General features: G+C 41.1%; 1 protein-coding gene across 6 annotated transcripts in view; it reads right to left on the bottom strand.

Moving 5' to 3' along the window:
* Positions 1-19,972, bottom strand: part of ARNT2 (aryl hydrocarbon receptor nuclear translocator 2) — a 95,968-nt gene that overhangs the window by 36,199 nt on the left and 39,797 nt on the right. For all 6 annotated transcript variants that reach the window (XM_021537594.4, XM_085588853.1, XM_021537591.4 and 3 more), the window contains 3 exons: positions 4,697-4,799; positions 2,671-2,736; positions 2,189-2,274 (listed from right to left, as the gene is read on the bottom strand). In XM_021537594.4, the coding sequence (XP_021393269.1) occupies positions 2,189-2,274; positions 2,671-2,736; positions 4,697-4,799 (255 nt within the window). The remainder of the gene's footprint in view (positions 1-2,188; positions 2,275-2,670; positions 2,737-4,696; positions 4,800-19,972) is intronic.

Below are 19,972 nucleotides of genomic sequence, written 5' to 3' on the forward strand. Positions count from 1 at the left end.
GCCCTGATTCAATTCTGTGTGCCCTGAAAAAGGCACCCAGACATGACTAATAGAAGCAACAATTTGGATGGTAACATAAAAGACCAATGAAATTCCACATAAGGCTGTCAAAACCAAAAACATCCCTTAGGATTAGTTTGGAGGCATTAACATTATGGAGGAGCCCTGGGATATCATAAGAAGCACCATGTGATTCTGAGGAGTGGAGTAATAGAAATGGGATGAAATCCAGCATTACTAAATGCATAAGCATGCACTTGGGGAACAGTAACAGTCATAAGCTACAGCAACAGGAATAGGATGGAACTTGATATTACTAATTGAAACATCACCACAATTCAAAACAAGATTTGCAGTTGACAAGTGAGAAAAAGGCAACCTGGAAGACATAATTTTATATCAGATGTCTTAGGATGGCTGCAGGATGCACCACACTAAAGAGAAGGATGCTACACTGCCAGGTAAGACAGGAAATATTGTTATCCATCACTACAATCTCATCTGAAATAAGAATGTGCAGTGCCAGTGACCTACATTTTGAGAAGTGAAGTGAAAACACGAACAATTGCAGAGAAAAACCACAAAGGTGAAGAGAATGCATTTTGAGAATGGAAAGTAGAAATGGCTTGGATTGTCTTTGCAAAGTCCAGGCTGACAGGATATAACCTATTTGTGGAAACACACCAGAACACTGGAGAGACACAGAGGCACTAGGCAGGAAAACTCCCATTAGACCTTCAGTGAAATAAAAACTTCCCATAAAGTAATAAGAAGCAAGGTTTTGGAAGAGTTGGGATGGGGAAATGCTAACTGGAATTTGATACCTGGCCACTGGGCACTCAAAGACCCAGAAGATCATTTTAACCCCAAGCTGCCATCCTGCAGAACTGGGGCTGAGGGCACACACTGCCAACATCAGGACCTAGTGCTGACATGAGTTCTTGCATCTGTAGCTTTGTATCAGCAACATACACCCTGAAGAGTCAGATCTCTTTAAACATCCCATAATGCGTCGAAAGATTCGCATTCAAGCTAAACAAAATCTTAACTGACCTACACCTTCTTGAGGAGATATCCTGTATATAAAGGTCAAATTCAATTGCATTTAGAATTACCAATAGAAAAGTACATACTTTTGTAGAAGAAAACAAAACAGAAAAAAAAACATCCATTTTCAGAGCACTTTACAGTCACTGTGCTCTCACACTTTTGAGATAGAAGCAAAATTGGAACATCTTGACTCCTATTAAATCCCATTAGCACAAGAGGGGCAGTTTTCCTCTGCTTCCAAAACCACATTTCAGCAAAAAACTGATAAGAAGTTCACATCTGCATGCTGCTGTCTGCACAGCCCTGCACACATTGGGTACAAACCACCTCTGAGGACTCATAATCCCTGGATCAATCTGATTTATGGACGTGGTGCACAACCACAGAAGGGCAGAACAGCTCCTGGTTTGATTCATGCCAGCAGGCGCTGTCACACTGCAAACAACCTCTTCAACTCCTGCAAACGCCAAGGTCAAGTAACCCCACTCATAATGAGGTCTGGATGAGCTCCACTGTCTCCTCTTGAAATTTTTCAAAAGTAAATATTCCCATAGGTAACACTGAGTTCCAGCAGGTAAATGTTTTTCTCCGTAGATCAAAGCGGTACACCGAGACTTGATTCCGAGAAAAACAGCCTCAAAACAGAATTTATCACAAATACTGAATGTTCTCAAGTAACACCATTACTGACAACTTCCATGTGTCTAAAGTAAAATTACACATTTTCATACATAAGTGCTTACAATTCAGTACTTAAGTATAAAAACATTAACTGGTTTTCTAGAGGTACACAATCCTTCGTGTTCACCTTCTTAAAATGAGACCATTTTTATATTGGTTCACCAACATAAGTTGAAAACTCTTGGCCCCAGTTTGTGGAGTCCTGCATTACTGGCAATTCCTACAGGTCCTCTGTGGCAACGAAATGGAGAAGGGTGTCCCACAGAAAACAGGGATGCCCTGAGTGAGTACAACAGCTGATTTCTTCTTAGCAAAAGCTTCTCAAGGTGAACTTTAATCAGCTACCCCACTAAAACTCTCCCAGTTTTTCTAGCAGCAAGGAAACCTGAGCCAGGTTTTCAGCTGTCCTAAGGACAGTTTGGTGCACACTGCCCACTTTTCCATAAGGGATACAAACCTGCTGGTGGCCAAGCCTTGATATAGCCAGTGCAATGGACAACAGCATATTGTGCTTCACCTTCTTTCACTGGGCCCAGGCCATTCCTGGATGAACAAGAAACACAAAAACATCACACTGGCATGCAGAATAGCTTTATGCTTTCAAACTATGGCTACTAATGATTGACCAGTATTTCTAAGTTATGCTGGAAACACCCGAGAATCAGCCTAGGGTTCTGTACACTGCCAGCTCTGTTAAGCTGCTATTCATGCTGTACCTGTTTTCTGTAATATTTCTCTGAGAAAGATACTGAAGATTGATTCAGATCTGGAGCTGGTGTAAGAGAAAGAGTCTGAGTGACACATGCAAGAGATTATGTTTGCAAAAGGATCCAGTGAGTGCAGGAGCAGGTGACACTCCTGGAGTGGGCATTAGCCCAAAGGCAAATGAGAGGGCTTAGGGCAACTACAGCTGCTCTGTGGTAAATTAAGTAATAGTACCTGTATCTTTTTCTCATGGTGGTTATTCTGTTCAGAGGTAAATGATCCAGAGGAGCATTTCCACACCTAAAAGTAAATTAGTATTTTAAAGGGCTCAGAAATGACACATGATAAAAAGGCATTTTGAGATCCTTACTACTTGTATAAGAAGACAATAATAGATACTTATTCCTGGCAAAAAGTTGCATATTCGTGCTTACATAGAACGTGCTGCTTCCACAGGCTGAGCTTTTTAGATGTGCTATAAAAATCTTATTTTAAAAAAATGAAAGACACTAGAAAAAGATTCCCTTCCACACTCCCCCAGTATAAAGACTTTGAAATTGATATCCCAAGGGTAGCTAAAGAATAGACACACTTCAGAATGCCATAAAACAGAGGTGAAAATATGTCAGGCCCCCAAACATCCACACAAACCAATCTAAGTGTTCTTGTAGCTTCCCTGGACAGAAAAATTCCACTGCCAAACACCAGCTACAATGTCTGTAGATACTAAGATAATATTTGCAAGATCAAACTATTTACACTGTCAAGTGACTTTGTTTAACACTTGTTCATGTGTATTTTGTGATATTTATAAGTATGCCTAACTGTAAAATTTCAACAATCCATCTGAAGCTGAGTAAATAATTTGAAGGGTAAAAGCAGTTCATTTTTAATGGAAAAACAATAACAACAATGAAAGAAGAAACCACAAGGAAAGTTCACATTATCTGAGGCCCATTCTTCCCAGAAGAATTTTCTTTTTATTCCTTTAATTTTTTTCTTATCAGTCACTGCCAAGGAGAAGGAGTGAACAACTAAAATAAGATTTAGAAATACAAAAACAGTGGGGTTATGGGCATGTGTAAAATCACTCTCAAGCACTGGAGTTTACAGAATCAGTGTGCTAGGAAATGACTGCAATCTGAACTGTTTTGAAAGCTGGGGAACAACTGCAAACAGGACACTAGACCTGGTTTGCTATGAACAAAGAAGTCCTCCTAACAAGATGTGCATCTTGGGAGGAAGAAAAAGCAGTGTTCTCAGTGCTACTCTGCTGGGCTGTATTTCTTCCTTCCCAGTTAAGGAGGAAAAAGGTTCTATAGCTCTGAAGTCTGACCTTGCAGGTATAAAGTCTACAAACACTTTACAAAGGCACCCAAAATCCATACCTTCAGCACCCTCACAGGACTGGAAGAAATCCACCATATTACCAAGGTACATGTGTCTGTATTTTAATGTGTCAAATACTGTGCAAATACTGAGTTTCATTCTGTAATGAATTCTGCAGTGCTGTTATCAGGATTTATACTGGACATAGCCTACAGATACAATTATGTCCTTTCCCCACCTAACCACAGACAAAAATTATTGCAATAGCAACAGGCATTTTACCCTGTGAGCACTAAAACAAGAAAAGTGCTCACAAGCCCCCAAAAAAAGCATTGGTCAGACAAATCTCTTTAAAGAAGTCGAAACAATGCACGAAAAGTTTAAAAATTGCAAATCAAAAACCCTCTAACAATTACTCATTTATCTAGCATCAGCCAGCTGACATCTGGTTAATTCATACCAGGCTTAGGCTAATTCCTACATAGCTGGCTGCTTTGCAACTGAATTCTTGTTTATCTTTAAGATTCTTTTAATATTCTTGGTTTGCTGAAAAAATACACAGAGCTGGGTGTTCATAGCACTTGTGAAAGCTTTGTTCCCAAAGTACCAATTTGAGTAACTTGACTAGAGAAGACTATGACTAAAATTCCAGGGGTGAAGCTGTCATGAAGTTCTCTGGAAAAAGGAACCTACACCCCACACTCATAAGAAAAACTACAAGAGAAACGAGGTGCTGTTTTGCCATTAACTGTTAAGGAAGACTAGTTTCAGTTTCACTCCAGTTCCTAAAGCAAGCACTCTAGAAATACTTCATGGCAGTGTGACATTACAGCTTTAGTTTGTAATCAAGGCCAAATTAGTGCAACAAAACATCTGAAGTCTAAGCTGAGACAGGACTGGAACCACGAGGGAGCACAGGGTAAATGCAAACCTCATCCTGCAAATGAAGGAGCGCCTGGATCCCATGCACATTCTCATGGAGGACTGCTGACCTTCCTTCTTTACTGTCCCCGTCTTCAAGTCCAGGATTCGTCCTAGAAATGCCAGAGACAGCAACTGGTGTTCAGTACATAAATTTAATTCAATTTACTAGAAACTAAGATAACAAGAAATTCATGAGCTGAATGCTATTAGCCCAGTTAAGGGAAAAAATACCAACAAAAAAAATTTTTGATCCTGTCTCAGAGGGGAGGATCAGGTATGTGCTGGTTTCACTAAAGATTTCAGCAAAGCTGACTCTGAGCCACAGAAGTGATGGCTCTTTTCTCAGCTGGCCCAAGACCAACTTCCAGGGCAGAGTCAAATGCCTGAAGGCAAACAAGGCAATGACAGCAGGCACAGCTTTTGGTTTGATCTGTTTGTTCCACTCTTTACCAGAACTGTGGATAAAGCAACATTTATCAGACCCCTGACAGCTGCTCCTCGTTTCCCTGTGCTTGTATCCATCCAGAACACTCTCACCAGAGCACCACCTCAGTCAGAGCTGTCAGGAAGGTGAGATGCACAAAAGACCAAACTTTTCTCCTTGATGAGATATAGGATTTGTCACAATAGCCCTTGTACTGGGGCCCATTTAAAGTTGCTAAAAAATTGACATGTAAATAGCATTTCTAAAGTTTATTTTCAGACAGATCAGTGAGATGATCTGATTCACCACACAGCAACACAACCTTTTGCAAGGTCCAGGGCCAGACCCTGCTCCCTGCAATGCTCAGAATCACACACCACAGGCACAGCTTGGCAAAGGGATGACAGCCACCAAGTCAGCTCAAGAGTGGACAGAAGGGAGGGAATGCATGCAAAGGTATGAAGGGGGTAACAGATTAACTTTTTCATTTAAAACAGAAGATTGATTACTACAGACAGGTTCAGGTCAGGAATTTGAGTATCACGCAGAATCCTTCTGCTTATCACCAACAGAATGGATTTTCACTTCTAGAGCTCAAGTGCTAAGAGATGACTACAAAACCCAGCACAGACCAGAAATGAATCACTGGACCAAATCCACAATGCTGAAGGGTTGGATGCAGCTACAAAAGTGACAGAGAAATCCAGTGGAACAGCTGCCAGGCAATTAGATGACAGCCACCAGTGCTGACAACATGACCACAAAAAAACCCCACATGTTTAAGGTGGGTATCTTTCAGTAACTGAAACTATACAAGCCTAAGTCTTCACTGTGGTGTATGTAGCCAGGTTTACCCAATATAAGGCACCTATTCTGTCTGTGCTGAATTGAAGAAAACATGCAGAATACATTCAAAGTCTCCCTCACCAGACTGACCTAAAAGTCTCTGTCCAAAAATGAAGTTCTGAAATAAACTTACTGCCAAACACTAAGTTCAGAATTACTCTACCTCTAAATATTGACTTCCATCCATGAATGGGAATGAAACAATTATGTAATAGTTTTAAGATAAGGAGCTAGGCAGCAGTATATGAGTTTTAAGGTATACCCCAGATAACTCCTTCTGGAGGAAAGCCACCCCTGCCAACAGAAGGTCAGACCTCACCTGGTGTTATCTCTGAGGTATATCTCAGATGGTTACGAAATCAGCAAGCCTGGGGAACAACTCCTAAAGGTGCTTCAATTTAAAGCACTGAGCTATATATTAATCCTGGTCTATGATTCAGGTGTGAGCTGGGAAGAAATCACACCACATTTCCCAGCTCAGCTGTGCTGACCTCATGATGCAGGATGGATCTGAAGTTCCAACACACTTCTCTTCCCTGCACTGGACAGTCTGTCACATCTTCTATAGCCAAAGCCACAATCTGTTTCCTCATCCCCCAAACTAATCAGACGATTTAGAGAAATAAAATACCATCAGGCAAGAGGCAAACTCATTCACAAATGAAGGCATTATACAATAAAGCACATAAAGACAGGATATATGTGCAGGACCCAAAGGCTGTCCATGTCAACAGGCCAGTTGAGTCAAACCACTAAAAGCAATATTCTCTTAGGGCAAAATAACTTTGTCATACACACAAACAAAAATCAAAAAGCACTGATAGTGAATGCAACTCAAACAGCTAATAGAAATTTCTCTAGTTTTGTCATCTAAGAGCATCCATAACAAAAAAAAAAAGGAAAAGAAAAAAAAAAAAGAAAAGGCTATTTCACAATTACGTGGCCACTAAGTCTAAATTGCTGACACGTTCCTTTGGCACGTCTGGAACCCCCAACAACAAAAGCCAGAATTTTTAAATTTAGCTTTTTGTTTGGCAATGTCTTTGAAATATGTACCAGATAACAAATAAGAGTTCTAAATTTTGTCCTGACTTACAAAATCTCTGCAGGGGGTATGTGAGTCAGAGAAATGTTTGCTGTACTGATACTATGACAAAGCTCTCTCAGCAGCTTGTTTCAACAGTCTAGCATGCGTATGTCAACCCTGTAGAACTCTAAGAATATACTACAGATTCTGAAATAGAACAAGCAGTTTGTGTCTCATCTGTTATTAGAATCTTATTATCAAATTATTTTAAAAAGAGGAAGAATTATGGATTAATCATAGCTAAATATCGATATATAGAATTATAATTAATAGACCAAATCAAGCAAACGGACATAAACTGCACCTTAGTCACACTGGCAGCTCAGCTGGCATATCCTGATGATAGCTCTGTCACAGAGTCATAAAGTATTCCTATCTCTGTATGTTCCAGCATCCTCAGTGATAAGTGCTCATTTAAGTTTCTCCATGGGACAAACAGAAAGCACATTTGATGTTGAACTTGGAAATGATATTTTTATTAATAAGAAATATTCCAGGATGCTCTGACAACTTCTGTTAGCTGAACAGTGCGTGTGTGTACTTTTTTAAATTTCTCATTCTAGTTTCTTCAGAAAAGCCATTTAACAGCCCAGTGCCACCACCAGCTGGATCCTTTACAAGCTTCCCCATAAACTGTTAATTGCATGCAGCTCATTTTTGTGTTAAACTTTTCCCCTCTCCAGCTCCAGACACAACCCTGGGATGCAGCAAGTGCAGGAGCACTGCTGTGACTGACACTGCTGTCTTATTGCCCTCTACAGCAGCTGCACAACTCAGAGGAAACCACAGTTTGCTCTGCTGAGAAGGAGAATGCAAACAAATGAACACAATGCTGATTAAATGGGCACATAAATCTCTCTGGCTGGTCTGGGTATAGCTGATAATTTGTTGAAATCTCCCCACTACAGTCCCCATCCAGAAGGCAGTATTGCTTCAGCTTGTAATAAACCAGTTGTTCTCCAAGCAGGAAACCACTGTGTGATCCAGGAACCTGATGTCAGCTGCTGTGCCAGGAAAGGGCTGGCACACAGAGGTGAGGACAACGGGCAAGTTCATTATTTGGGTAGAATTAGAGAAGCCACATAAAGCTCTTACCAGTAAAGAGATAACAGATTCAAGTACTGAGGACACATGCCAGAAACATTTCCTGCAGGGCATTTTCAAAAACATTCCCAGGATGATCAAGGGAACAAATGTTCACGTTGGCACTGATGTGTCCCTTGCGTGTGCAAAGAGCGACTGGATTATGCACAAACCTTCCCCTTTTGGATTTCCAATTCCTAGTGAGAGTGTTCAAATTGTGTTCTGTGCTTGCAATGTTGTGAGATGAACCTAAGCCAAGGGTTGGCCTGGGCCTACTGAAGTTCATGGGGTTTCGAATCTGGGAATTTGGCTCAAATCCACTTCCTCACAATAGCACCAGCCTGTCAGAAAACTTTCCTCTGTGTTTATGCACTGCATGCTAAGGCTTATAGCTTGGTAATCAAACAGTCTGTTCTTTTTACTTTTTTCAGGTTTAGTGGGTTTTTTTATTCAAAACTCCATAAACTTCAACACCTAATTCTACCACAAATGCTTTTTTGTGCTGTATCCCCAGTTCCTAAGAATGCTGCAGTCTGTTGTTACATAAGCACATTCTTCTCCAAAGATTTCAGTGCAAGTTGAAATGGTTTGGTCTAAAACAATCATACAGTGCCCACATCCAGTGCAGCATGGAAAAATCCAGCTCAGAGATCTTAGAAATTTGGTTTGGCCTCATGTGCACAGAAATACTGCTGGCAAAGCACATGATACAATTTTCCATTTCCCTTTAATTCATTAGTAGATGGACGCCTGTCTTGCACAGAATCATGGACCTGATAGAGAAACAGTCTGAACTAATGTATCTCACGTTGACCTCAATACCTTCAGCAATGCAGCAAGTTTCACCTTTTAGATGATAATGTCTTGTCTTACAAAGAGGAAATTAGATATTTCATAATTATTCTCAGCCACTGATTGTCCACATATTTCTTTCCAGGCAAAATAAAATAAAAGGATAAACTAAGTTTGGTTTGGACAAGATAACAAAAGATGACTTTGTGTTCATCAAAAATACTCCACAGGCTGCTCAAGGAAGACAAACAGAACACAGGAATACTGCACCCAAAAATCCTTATAAAAACGAAAACCATCTTTATCTTGCTAAAAAACCAGAAAAAGCAAGACCAGGATGGAGGGAAACAAGAGGAAATGATTAAAAATAAAAACAAAGTGATGGTCAAGGTACTGTTGCTGCTGAACACAGCTCCAAATGTAGGCTCAACCTCAAACTGAAGGGTCAGAGAACAAAGGATTTTCGTTGTGATGTTCTGTGTTAGTACATTAAGTCCTAAGAAATTAGCAGAAAAGATCAGCTTAAAAATCTTTGACTGCTCTATCTTTTGTAGAGAATCAAGATCCAGGTCACTGTTTGAGATAAACAGTCAAGTTCAAGAAGACAAGGTGAAGCTCTTCTTGAAACTGGCATTTATCAGTTTACACATGTGCACTGACTACAGCTGAGCATTCAGCTTTACACAACCGAGGTGCTCCACTGACAGAGCTCTTCTTCAAAACAACAGATGCATTACAAATGCATAAACAAAATGCCTCCAATAAGACTAAATAGCCTAAATTCGATCAATTTATATTAAATTACTCTGAATAAGCTTATGCCAGAGCAATTCTTCTGCATTAATTCAACAATTAAAACAAAAATTAAAAATTTACAATGTATGCCTCACAACTGTAAGGGATATAATTTTATCTCATGTTTAGTGCAGCTCAGCAAATGCTTTAAGCTCTATTAAGTGTAATAAAAATACATCCACCCTGGATTCAAATATAAAAATAATTACAGAACACATTAAGAATCACAACTGCCTTGCAAACACAGCATTTGAAGACTCTCCTTCCAGGAACTCACGTTTACATAAACCAGAAGAAGTTTGCAATATACAAATAGAACTATAAATTTTTTTTTTTTAAAAAACCCCAAACATGTACAGCCATTTTTTAGCATTCTGGGGTTTATTATTTACAGAAAGGCAGGGCTCATAAAAGCAAAGACTTACCTGCCATGCACATACCAATATCGGAGTACACACCAAACAATGCAATCTTAAACTGTACTGACAGAAAGTACCCCCTCATCGAGAGGAAAGCAAACACTCAAAACACAGGTGAACTTAAGCCCATCCTCACTTAAAATTACAAACTAAGGGCAGAAGCACCAGACTGGCATCAGTTACCCAGTGCATCCAGAAGCAGTTCTGATTTTTACAGCCTGCCTCTCTCGCTCACATCGAGGTCGCAGTGCAGCTCCCAAGGCAATACCCACTAAGCTGCTGTTTACTGTAACATTCCTGCTTCACATCTGTCAGAGTGAATGCTCTGTCCTCAGACTGTCTCCCCTGTGCTGCAGGAGCCCCTGGTTCTGCCTGGAAGGTGTCTGGTAGCACAGGTCCATCCCCTGCTGGTACCACAGCCTTTATGGACCAGAATCACCACTCCAGCCCTGGCTTACAGGAAACTGAGGACATGGCAGGGGTGAGGTGGGGGGCCATGACAAAAATGGACATGTTCCTATCATGTGGAGATAACTGATGTAATCTACATCTTCCATGATATCAAAATTATGATCCTTTCAGAAGTTTCAAGGACCAAGAAGGACTGCAGGTGGAAATAAGGTCTCTCCACATACACTTCCCACTCTTGCTTCCCAGCTGGTCTGACTCTATAGAGGATGGGACCTGTCCACATGGGATTGCACCCTACCAACCTGCTGTACAGCAGCACAACACTTGTACCTCCCCTCTGCCATAGAGGATTTTGTGCTTGCTAAATTCTCCACAAGAACGAAGCAAAGGGGACATTGCTATACAAATATCCCTTGAGAATACAGTAGAACTGTAAAATCAGTCAGCTCACACAGCCTGGAACTACATCAGGGACCACACAGGACTTCCAGCTGTGATCATACTGCACACATACCAACCAAGAAACTGGTGGGATGGCAGGGATAAAATGCAGTTGCTCTTGCTCTTTGGCTCTTGCTCCAAAGCTGGCACTGCCTTCCACCCAAATGTTATGAAACTGCTTCAGATCTCCCAGGCTGGGGCTTCCCTGGCCTCATGTGCTTGCTTTATCCTGCAGCAGCAAGCAGCCCCATAGCCCTACCCCACTGCACACAGCACTACATTGCAATACACTGATAAATAAATGTATTGACACACAAAATAAATAACTGGCTTGGAGCACGGATTTGCTGTTAGCAGACATCACAGCAACTTCCAGAGGACTTCTGCACCTTTACTGCTGTTTTAAAGGTGAGGATACTGAACCCAAAGGAATGAGTTCTCCTGTCTGCAGTCAGTCAGCGGCAGAGGTGCAGCTAGGAAAGGGTCCAAGCTCACATGACTGACAAGAGTTCTCAAAATGCTGTAGCTGCAGACAAAAATACTCAATAATATAATGCACAGTGATTCTCACTAAGTTCACACAAATTGCATGACACCTATATGCTTAATGGACACAATCAGCTTAAATTTATGTTTCCAAGAGAAGACTGCAGGCTGAATGTCCTATTTACATGCAGTGGTAGCCTCTGGATATATCAATATGAAAACAAACAAATTAGCCCAAACGCCATGGAGATGCTCAGAGGGCAGGAGCACCTTTGCTATAAAGAGAGGCTGGGAGAGCTGGATTGCTCAGCCTGCAGAAGAGAAGGCTCTGGGGTAATTTCAGAGTCCCTTCCAGTACCTAAAGGGAGCCTCCAAGACAGATGGAGAGAGATTTTTTACAAGGGCATGGGGTAAAAGGACAATGACAAATGGCCTTAAGCTGAAGAAGGGCAGGTTTAAATTAGACATGAGGAAGAAATTCTTCATTCTGAGGGTGGCAAGGCCCTGGCATAGGCTGCCCAGAGAAGCTGTGGATGCCCCTTCCCTGGAAGTGTTGGATGGAGCTCTGGGAAACTTGGTCTAGTGGAAGGTGTCCCTGCCCACAGCAGGGGGGAGCAGGGAACGAGATGATCTTTAAGGTCCTTTCCAAGCAAAACTATTCCATGATTATAAATATAAACCATCAAAGCTCACTCTCCTCACAGGCCTAGCTTCTCAGGGGGATTACTTGAACCTCTCTAAATATGTTAAGGTTTACATCATCTAATTGCAAAAGGCGTTGTATAAGCATTAGAGTCAAGTTATGACATTCCTACAATAGAATGAAGAGTTGATCCAATCAACAGCAAAGTTAAAAAAATAAGTAATGCAATTGAAATGTACCTATTTTTAAATATCTGTCTGTTCCCTACTTACCAACTGGAGACACTGACCCACAAGGGGGAAATTGAAAAGCTTTCTCACCCCCTCTTGTTTTTCAATAAGAAACCCCTCATGTTACACAGTTGTTTGCTTAATACAACTTGCTATTACAAAAGCTCACGAGGCTGAAAGGTCCCTGCTGTGCCTGCCTTCATGTTTGACTAACCAGTCTGCATCATGTCATTCTTCACAGTGTTGGGCAAATATGCATCATTTTAATTAAATTAAAAAGGAAACTATGTGGGCTTTTGAGCCTTGCTATTCAGTTAATTTTCAGGGACTATCTGAAGGGATAGTGTTACAGATCACATGCAAGTCTCTCTGCTGATGGACCTGGAAAAACTGGACTTGAAACTGGAGCAAATAATTCAAAGCATATGTTGAAAGTTAAATTATGACACAAAAAAATCCTCAAAAAACCAGCCCATAAAACACTAACCAAATGTACTTTGAATTTTCAAGAATGGTTACTGAAAGAATGGGGCATGTTCGAATATTAAGTAAAATAGATTATTAAAGCCCATACAGATCTGTAGACATAAATACACAGCATCTATCAGTGATCTCTGCAGGTGATTTCATTCCCAAAACAAGTACCTATGACAAAGTTCATGGTTCCATGATTTAGGCAGTTGGGGTAGCCCTTCTGTCACAAATATCAGATGTACCTGAAGGAAAGAGTAAGCTGGAGAAAACTATCACAGTACCACCTGTACAAACAGTTCCTCAAAAGACAGTTGGACTTTCTAGAAAAAGGGATGGAAACCCCAGAAACTCCAAAGCACCATCAACAGATACTCCCAGGACAGAACAGCTATCCAAAATAACACTGGAATACGTAATTTATTCTTTTACCATTCACAGCTGCATAATAAATCAATACAGAAACGTTGTAAGTAGCTTCTAAACTAACCTATTTGCTTTACTTGGATGATCAACAAGAAGCTTTACTGAAAAGCCCTTCTGCCAAAAAAGCTTCAGCTCTTGGCATTCTATATTATTTGTACTTCATTATCAAACTCAAGTAACTGGGATTTATGCTTTGTTAGTAAATACTAGTATTGTCTGGTTCTGAAATCTGGCTGTGGTGGCACACCATGGAATAGTTCATTAGAGGAAATAATGACCACAAGATGACCTTGTAAGATACATTGCTGTGGACAGAATTAAATTTAAACACATGAGAAGGGAAAGAGAGGGAGAAGAAAAAGGCTCAAGGATGCTGTCTGGTTGTTTTTACAGGCTACTTCTTTAGTTCAATTAAAATAAGGTGTGTGGGGTGAAACGTCCCTTATAAGTTTTAATTCTCTTTTTGTAGACTCCAGACACTTAAAAAACACATGCAAAAGAGAAAACAGAAGAATGTTTGGAGACATAAGTTCACATGCCAGAGACTGCAATAAAACAGACCAAACTGAAGAGCACTGCCCGTGGGCCGTGCTCCCACTCTGGCTGTGAGCTGCCCCACGGGAGCCTTTTCCCCCCACGCAGCTCCGTGCAGGGCATCAGAGAGGAGCCAGTGGGATGGGAGCCGTGGTCTCAGCAAGCTGCTGGAGGCCAGGGAAGGACCACAGAGCCACAAGTGCTGCCTTTGCAGCCACAGAGCTGGGCCTCAGCTAAGGATGGAGAGGTGAAGCAGCACGGGATAGACCAATTATGGCTGGAATATTCCTACACAAAGGCACCCCTCTGTCCCCACGCCTCCCCAGGCTGCTGCTACAGCTCACCACCAATAATGAAAATTTCAGTGCCTTGTATTGACTTCACTGAGACAACACAACAAAGCTCCTGCCCCACAATGCAGATGTTAAAGCTGCATTCTCTCAGTGCCATCAAAGCACTGAAGAACCTGAGAGGGTTGCAAGTTTGCCAGTGCCAAAACCCTCCAGGCGCACTCAGACTGTTTTATTGCCAACGTCTTAACCAAGGAAGTTGTTCAGGTATTTGTAAAACTCCAGTATTTTTGAAAGGGTGGAAACCCCCACTAACTCCATATATCTCATAGTGTTTAACAAAACAGAAGAGGCTGAACAAATATTGAACATTAAAGAAGTACCCACCACCCTTGAAACCCAGCAAGTGAAAATGATCCAGTCCAACATCTGTGATAACAGACCCAAGAATGTAGCAGTTTCCAAGTGGGAAATTCAAGGTGAAGACTGAATAGAGACAGCAACCACAAAACCTACTTGCATGTGCATGTCCAAACACTTGAAAATTCACCCTAAAAGCATTCCCTAATGCTAATCAGGTGTAGTAAGTTTGTCTCAGGAGCACTAGGCTAAAGTTGTTTCCTTGTTTTGTTAAAAGCATGTACTGACCTCTTTAAACCACCATTATAATTACCAAAGTAATTTTTAAAAAATGCAATTTATTATCACTGGTTTTTCTTCCAGTACTATCCCCCAGATGGAATGTGTCAGCAGTGGAGAGACCACTGGGGCACTGTGTTTTTGTAAGAGTTGCTTGTGAACTGCTTTATACATAGCTGGCTTCTCCCAATATTTGGGATTTTTTCGCCCCCCCCAGAAACAGTCCTAGAGACCAAAGGAAAACAAAATTCTCTTGGAATGCTTGAGAGATTAAATGTACCATACATTTAAAATATGATCATTTGAAATTACAATTTCTTGAGAGCAGACTGTTTTTTCTTATTTCTGTGTTACTGTCTAGTGTGTCAAAGGGCAGGACTGGCATTCTAGGATGCCCTACAGTCACAGATTCCTTGTTTCCTGCTCTAATTCATTTATTTGCAAACAGAATGGGGATGGAAGAAGCAGGACATTCATTTCCTTGTTTCCTGCACGTAAAAATCCTGCAGGCTGAACAGACTAAAGCTGAAAATCCACAAATTCCTATGCTTGGCACTGCCCAAGTTCTCAGGCCATCTCTGGCTGGCACTGTGACCATCCTGCTATGAGAACAAGCAGTCCACAGAAATATGGGCAGGTCTTTTTCTCTGGAACAACAGCACAGAAATGGGCTGGTGTGGATGGAAAGTCTCACATCTGAAACATCCTCCTCACTCTCAGCAATGCCAGTGGGACCACATAACTCTACTGAAAAACAGGTATCACATGATGATTTGGTAGTTGTCAACAAGGCAAATCTCTTTCCAGATTTCACACTTAAAAGACAAAACGATGCCTTGCCAAAATGGGCTTTTTCTACAGTAAAAACAGACTGGAACCCAAAAATATGCTGTTCACATCAATCACTCATATACATTTTATACATGGCAGTATATTTCAAGAATTGTTCCTTCTTTTTCAGAGCAATCACAGTGCTGAAGTATCTATTTTCAGAAATCTCTGTTACCTTCCACTGCAGGTACCATAATCCTGACACAGCTGTCTCCAGCCTCCAACCCTCCAAGGAATAAAGTGAGGGCTGTGTGGGCATGTGTGGGTGGATGGAAAATCCCATAAAAAACTGAGTCAAGTCTTGGACAGTTCTGCAGAGACATAAAAGAATTCAGGACATATCATGTCTATGGAAACTTTCTCTCCTCCCCATCCCACCAGCTTTGCTGTGTGCTGTTTACTGGGTGCCTGCTTGTCTTCACTCTACAGGTTGTGATGCTTCATGGACATTCAGTGAAAACCTCTGTTGTATCCTGGGATAAAAAGCACAAGTAGCAATTAACTCTATAAACAAAATATTATACAACTCATTCCCCACCTGCCCAGAGGCAACTGTCTTACTAGGTCAGTCACCCTGTACTAAGATGTTAAAATCAAAAATGCTGGGATCTGGTTTTAATTCTCTGTTCTCTAACTTCCTAATCTGCTGGGCTGGGCACGTTTCAGAGACAGATGGTTCTTTAGGGTTCATGTACTTAAAAGAGCTCACAGACAGAAATAAAAAAAAAAATAAAGAAATCAATTGCTGTCAGTTGAAACAGTCCTTCACATGCAGAGTACCCTTCTGATGCATAAACCTCTGACAAATGTGCTCTTCAGAACCAAAGGCTACAGAACAAAGTCCCAAAGGAGCTCTATGACAGCTTCTTGTTTAGTCAACTGTCTCAGCAAAAATACGCTGCCCTGAAAAAAGGGATTTCTTATTTCTTTTCATTCCTTTTTCCCAGGGAGTGTTAAGAGCTCTGAGTAGAAAAGTATCAGTCTTTGACAAGTATCTCAATATCTACAAGAGACAGAAAAAAGACAAAACTTCTGACAATATATTTTTGGTACAGAACTTTTGGCACAAATACCTACAATAGGCATTTTTACCCCTTTATTTTAATAAATAGGCTGATTCAATTTTAAAGTGGATGTGGAGAAACTAATACAGCAGTTTGCCAATAGAGTGCAGAACTCAACCCATACATTGTTTTGATAATATATTACTTTTCCATTAAACATGAATTTTACTGTTACTGATGATGTTTAAGGCAGAACACGATTGTATTTGCCAGGACTGGGTTTCTTGTCATGGCTCAACTCAGTCTTTCAATTTCTTTGGAGAATTTTATATGTGAATCCAAATAGGAGTCTCATCTAGCTCTTCTCTGTATCAGCTGGAGTTCTAAATAATTCATGGAAAGTCAGAGTGCAAAACACATTTGCATTCACTTGGCTGGTTGTCAATATGAGAACCATCCTCTTCCTTCTAAGAAAGCTCATGCAGAAATCAGGGCTGAAAGACAGACGTGGCAGTATAAGGCAGCTCACAGCACAAAAGATCCTGTGCTGATTTTCAGGAAGATTATGTGTTGAGGAGAAAAGTTATCCCTAATTTTCTCTTTCACATGGTTATTTATTATCTGTTCAGTGCTGTGGAACACCTTACTCTGCTCTCCACTGGCGAGCCCCTGTTCTCTGGCACTTCCCTCTTTCTAGCTGAACACTAGTTTTCTCATTTTTACAATTTGACTCTTATCTACAACATCTGGATTTTGTGGCTGTGTCTACAAACTAACTGGTAACTAGTTTGCAGCTGGACAGAAAACTGCCTCAGCTAAAATCATCACTGCAAGACAACATGTTATTAGAAGGTTCTGTGAGACAGGTTCCCCAGTACAAATCTATGCTTGTATAGCATGGAGTGATGCTTCCATAATATACATGAACCAGACAGAAAATTGTCACACATTGCTCTTTTCTTCTTAAAGGATGCCTACCAGCTCAACTTTTGCTGTGGTCAGTCACCATTTCCATCATAAAGTTCTACTTTGTCACACTTAAAAAATATGGCAATAAAAGATCTTGCCAAGACTAAACTTGGCATACGAGTTCTGTCCAGAAGTAACCTCAACTAATCTTTGTCAGCTAGCAAGTGAAGTGACTTAGTCATTTTTAAATCACTTGAAAATGAAAGCTGTAGAGGTTCTGGTTCTCATCATTTTCTTGCAGTCACTGCTCTGCACTTTCAGCATCCCTTAAATGCCCAGCTGGAACAGTTTGTAAGGACTCCTGGGGAACCTGACTGTCCTGAGGAGCTTTTGTGTCATGGGTGGGATGGCATATGCTGCTCCATGGCAGACTTCAGGTTCCAGAGTCTGAAAGGAGATGTTAGAGCTGATTTCTATGTGCTGTGCTGCTTGCAGCCTGGGATTGAAGGTAACAAACCTGGGTCTTTCCCATTTGCACCACTGGAGATACTGGGTGGAGGAACAGGGATCTTACAGCTCTGACAAGCACATCTCAGACACATCATGGAATCACTGGGAATACTTCCAGGCAACCATACAGAAGTATCTGTATTCATCACTCTTATTTCATTACCTACTTATGGAGAATTAGATTTGTAGAAATGAGTCCTGCAAAGTGCTCTGCAACTCTGTATTTTAACAGGACAGTCTACTACAATATTTACTCAGTAATTTTTTTTGAAAGCTAATGTAGCAGAGGAATTCTTCAAAAGTGGCTTTTCTCGTCACTTAAATCTAAGTTCTGTCTGTTCTCTGTACCATTAGAAATATGTTGTCTGCAACTGAGAGGCTCTCACTTGCATCTGAACCCCCAAGTTCCACCAGTGCACCCTGAGCTCAAAGAGGTCTTTGCTAATGGATTGTCCTGTGGGATCTGATCTTCATCCATATTTGAAGTGATTTATTTTGACATCTGCAGATTTTCAAGAACAAAGAGGGAAAATGAATTATCACTCTGAATATCTGCCCCATTCTGATTAATCATGCACATGACGCACATAAAGACTTCTCGAGAGCTCAGTTTTTTGCCATCATCACGGCTCAGCTGTTCTTTTCTAGACCATTTCTAACCATTCATACACTTCACAGTTCAGCTTTCATGTTGCTACAATGTGTTAGCAATTAATGCACAAAAAAACAAGCAGACAATTGTTCCATTTCCAGGGAATAAAATCTCCAAAGACACAAAATTAAATATAAACTACCCATCCTTCCCCATATCCTAAGATTTCAAGGAAAAGCAAGTAACTAACTCCCCAAAGACATCACGTGGTTGAGGCCATGGTTAACAGACACTTCAATATGACATACATTTTACAGCTCCTGAAGTCCTGTCTCCTCCTAACCATTCACTTCTTGCTTCTCCTTGGTGTTAGTACTCACAAGTATTTCAGAAACCCCATCATCAGGTGGGCCACAGAGTTGTCTCTACCAAAACCAAGGGGTTTTAGTTTAGTTTAGCTTGCAGCAGGTCAAGCCCTTGATATGACTCATATGTAAGTACCACAGAAATGCCAAAGAAGGAGAGGGTGAAATGAGGTGAGGATTGCATAAGCTGTGTGACTGCCAAAGAAATGCTCATGTGAGCACAGCCCCAGTCCCAGCCTTATTCCTGGGGGCAGCAATGTGAGCAGGAGCCTGCTTCCTCCACTGGCTTCTTCTCTGTCCCTCCCCATTGGCAGTGGCAGCCTGCCAAGTTCTCAGGGTCTGGAGCAGCATCTCCGAGTTAGCAGGACTGCTAAGAGGTGCTGGGAAAATCCCAGCAATACCACACTAATGATCAGCACTTGTAACAAGACATTTACAACCAAAGGACACCACTGGGATCTGCTGCAGGGCAAGTGAAGTTTCTCCTCAGTCAAAATGCTGTCACTGCTCAAGGGCTGAAGGGGGAGGTTATAGCATTGAGAAAATGGACCCTGAGAAAATGAGGAAGAGAGCAAAATTGAAAATCATAACATATTGTTACACTTTCACTTGAAAATCTTTTCCCTAAGCAGATCCTGTGCTCAACAGCCAGAGTCACTACAAGATGAGGATGTTCCTACTGCCTGAAGCAAACTTCACTCAGAGCAAAAAAACATTCCAGATGCAACAGACTGGACTGTGATTTCCATAACTTTCAAACCCTACATTGCCTTTTGTTTTGCATGAAACATGCCTTTGGAAAGCCAAGGAAAACTTGGTTAAAAAACACCATTAGAGGACACCATAATTAAAGGAAATGCATTTGCCTCCTTGACATCTTGTAAAATGTCACTAAGAAACACAATATTTCAGGTCACTGAAAGATTTCATTCAGTACTTGTTGCAAAGCTGCTGCTCTTAATATGGCCCATGTTACAGCAAGGGAAGTGTACGTGGCTGAATGGACTCTAGAATCACCTTTCTCCTAGAAAGGTATCTCAAAGGAGCAAGAGTGA

Source organism: Lonchura striata, chromosome 10 (genome assembly GCF_050655825.1).
Source record: "Lonchura striata isolate lonStrDom1 chromosome 10, ASM5065582v1, whole genome shotgun sequence".
NCBI classification, from domain to species: domain Eukaryota; kingdom Metazoa; phylum Chordata; class Aves; order Passeriformes; family Estrildidae; genus Lonchura; species Lonchura striata.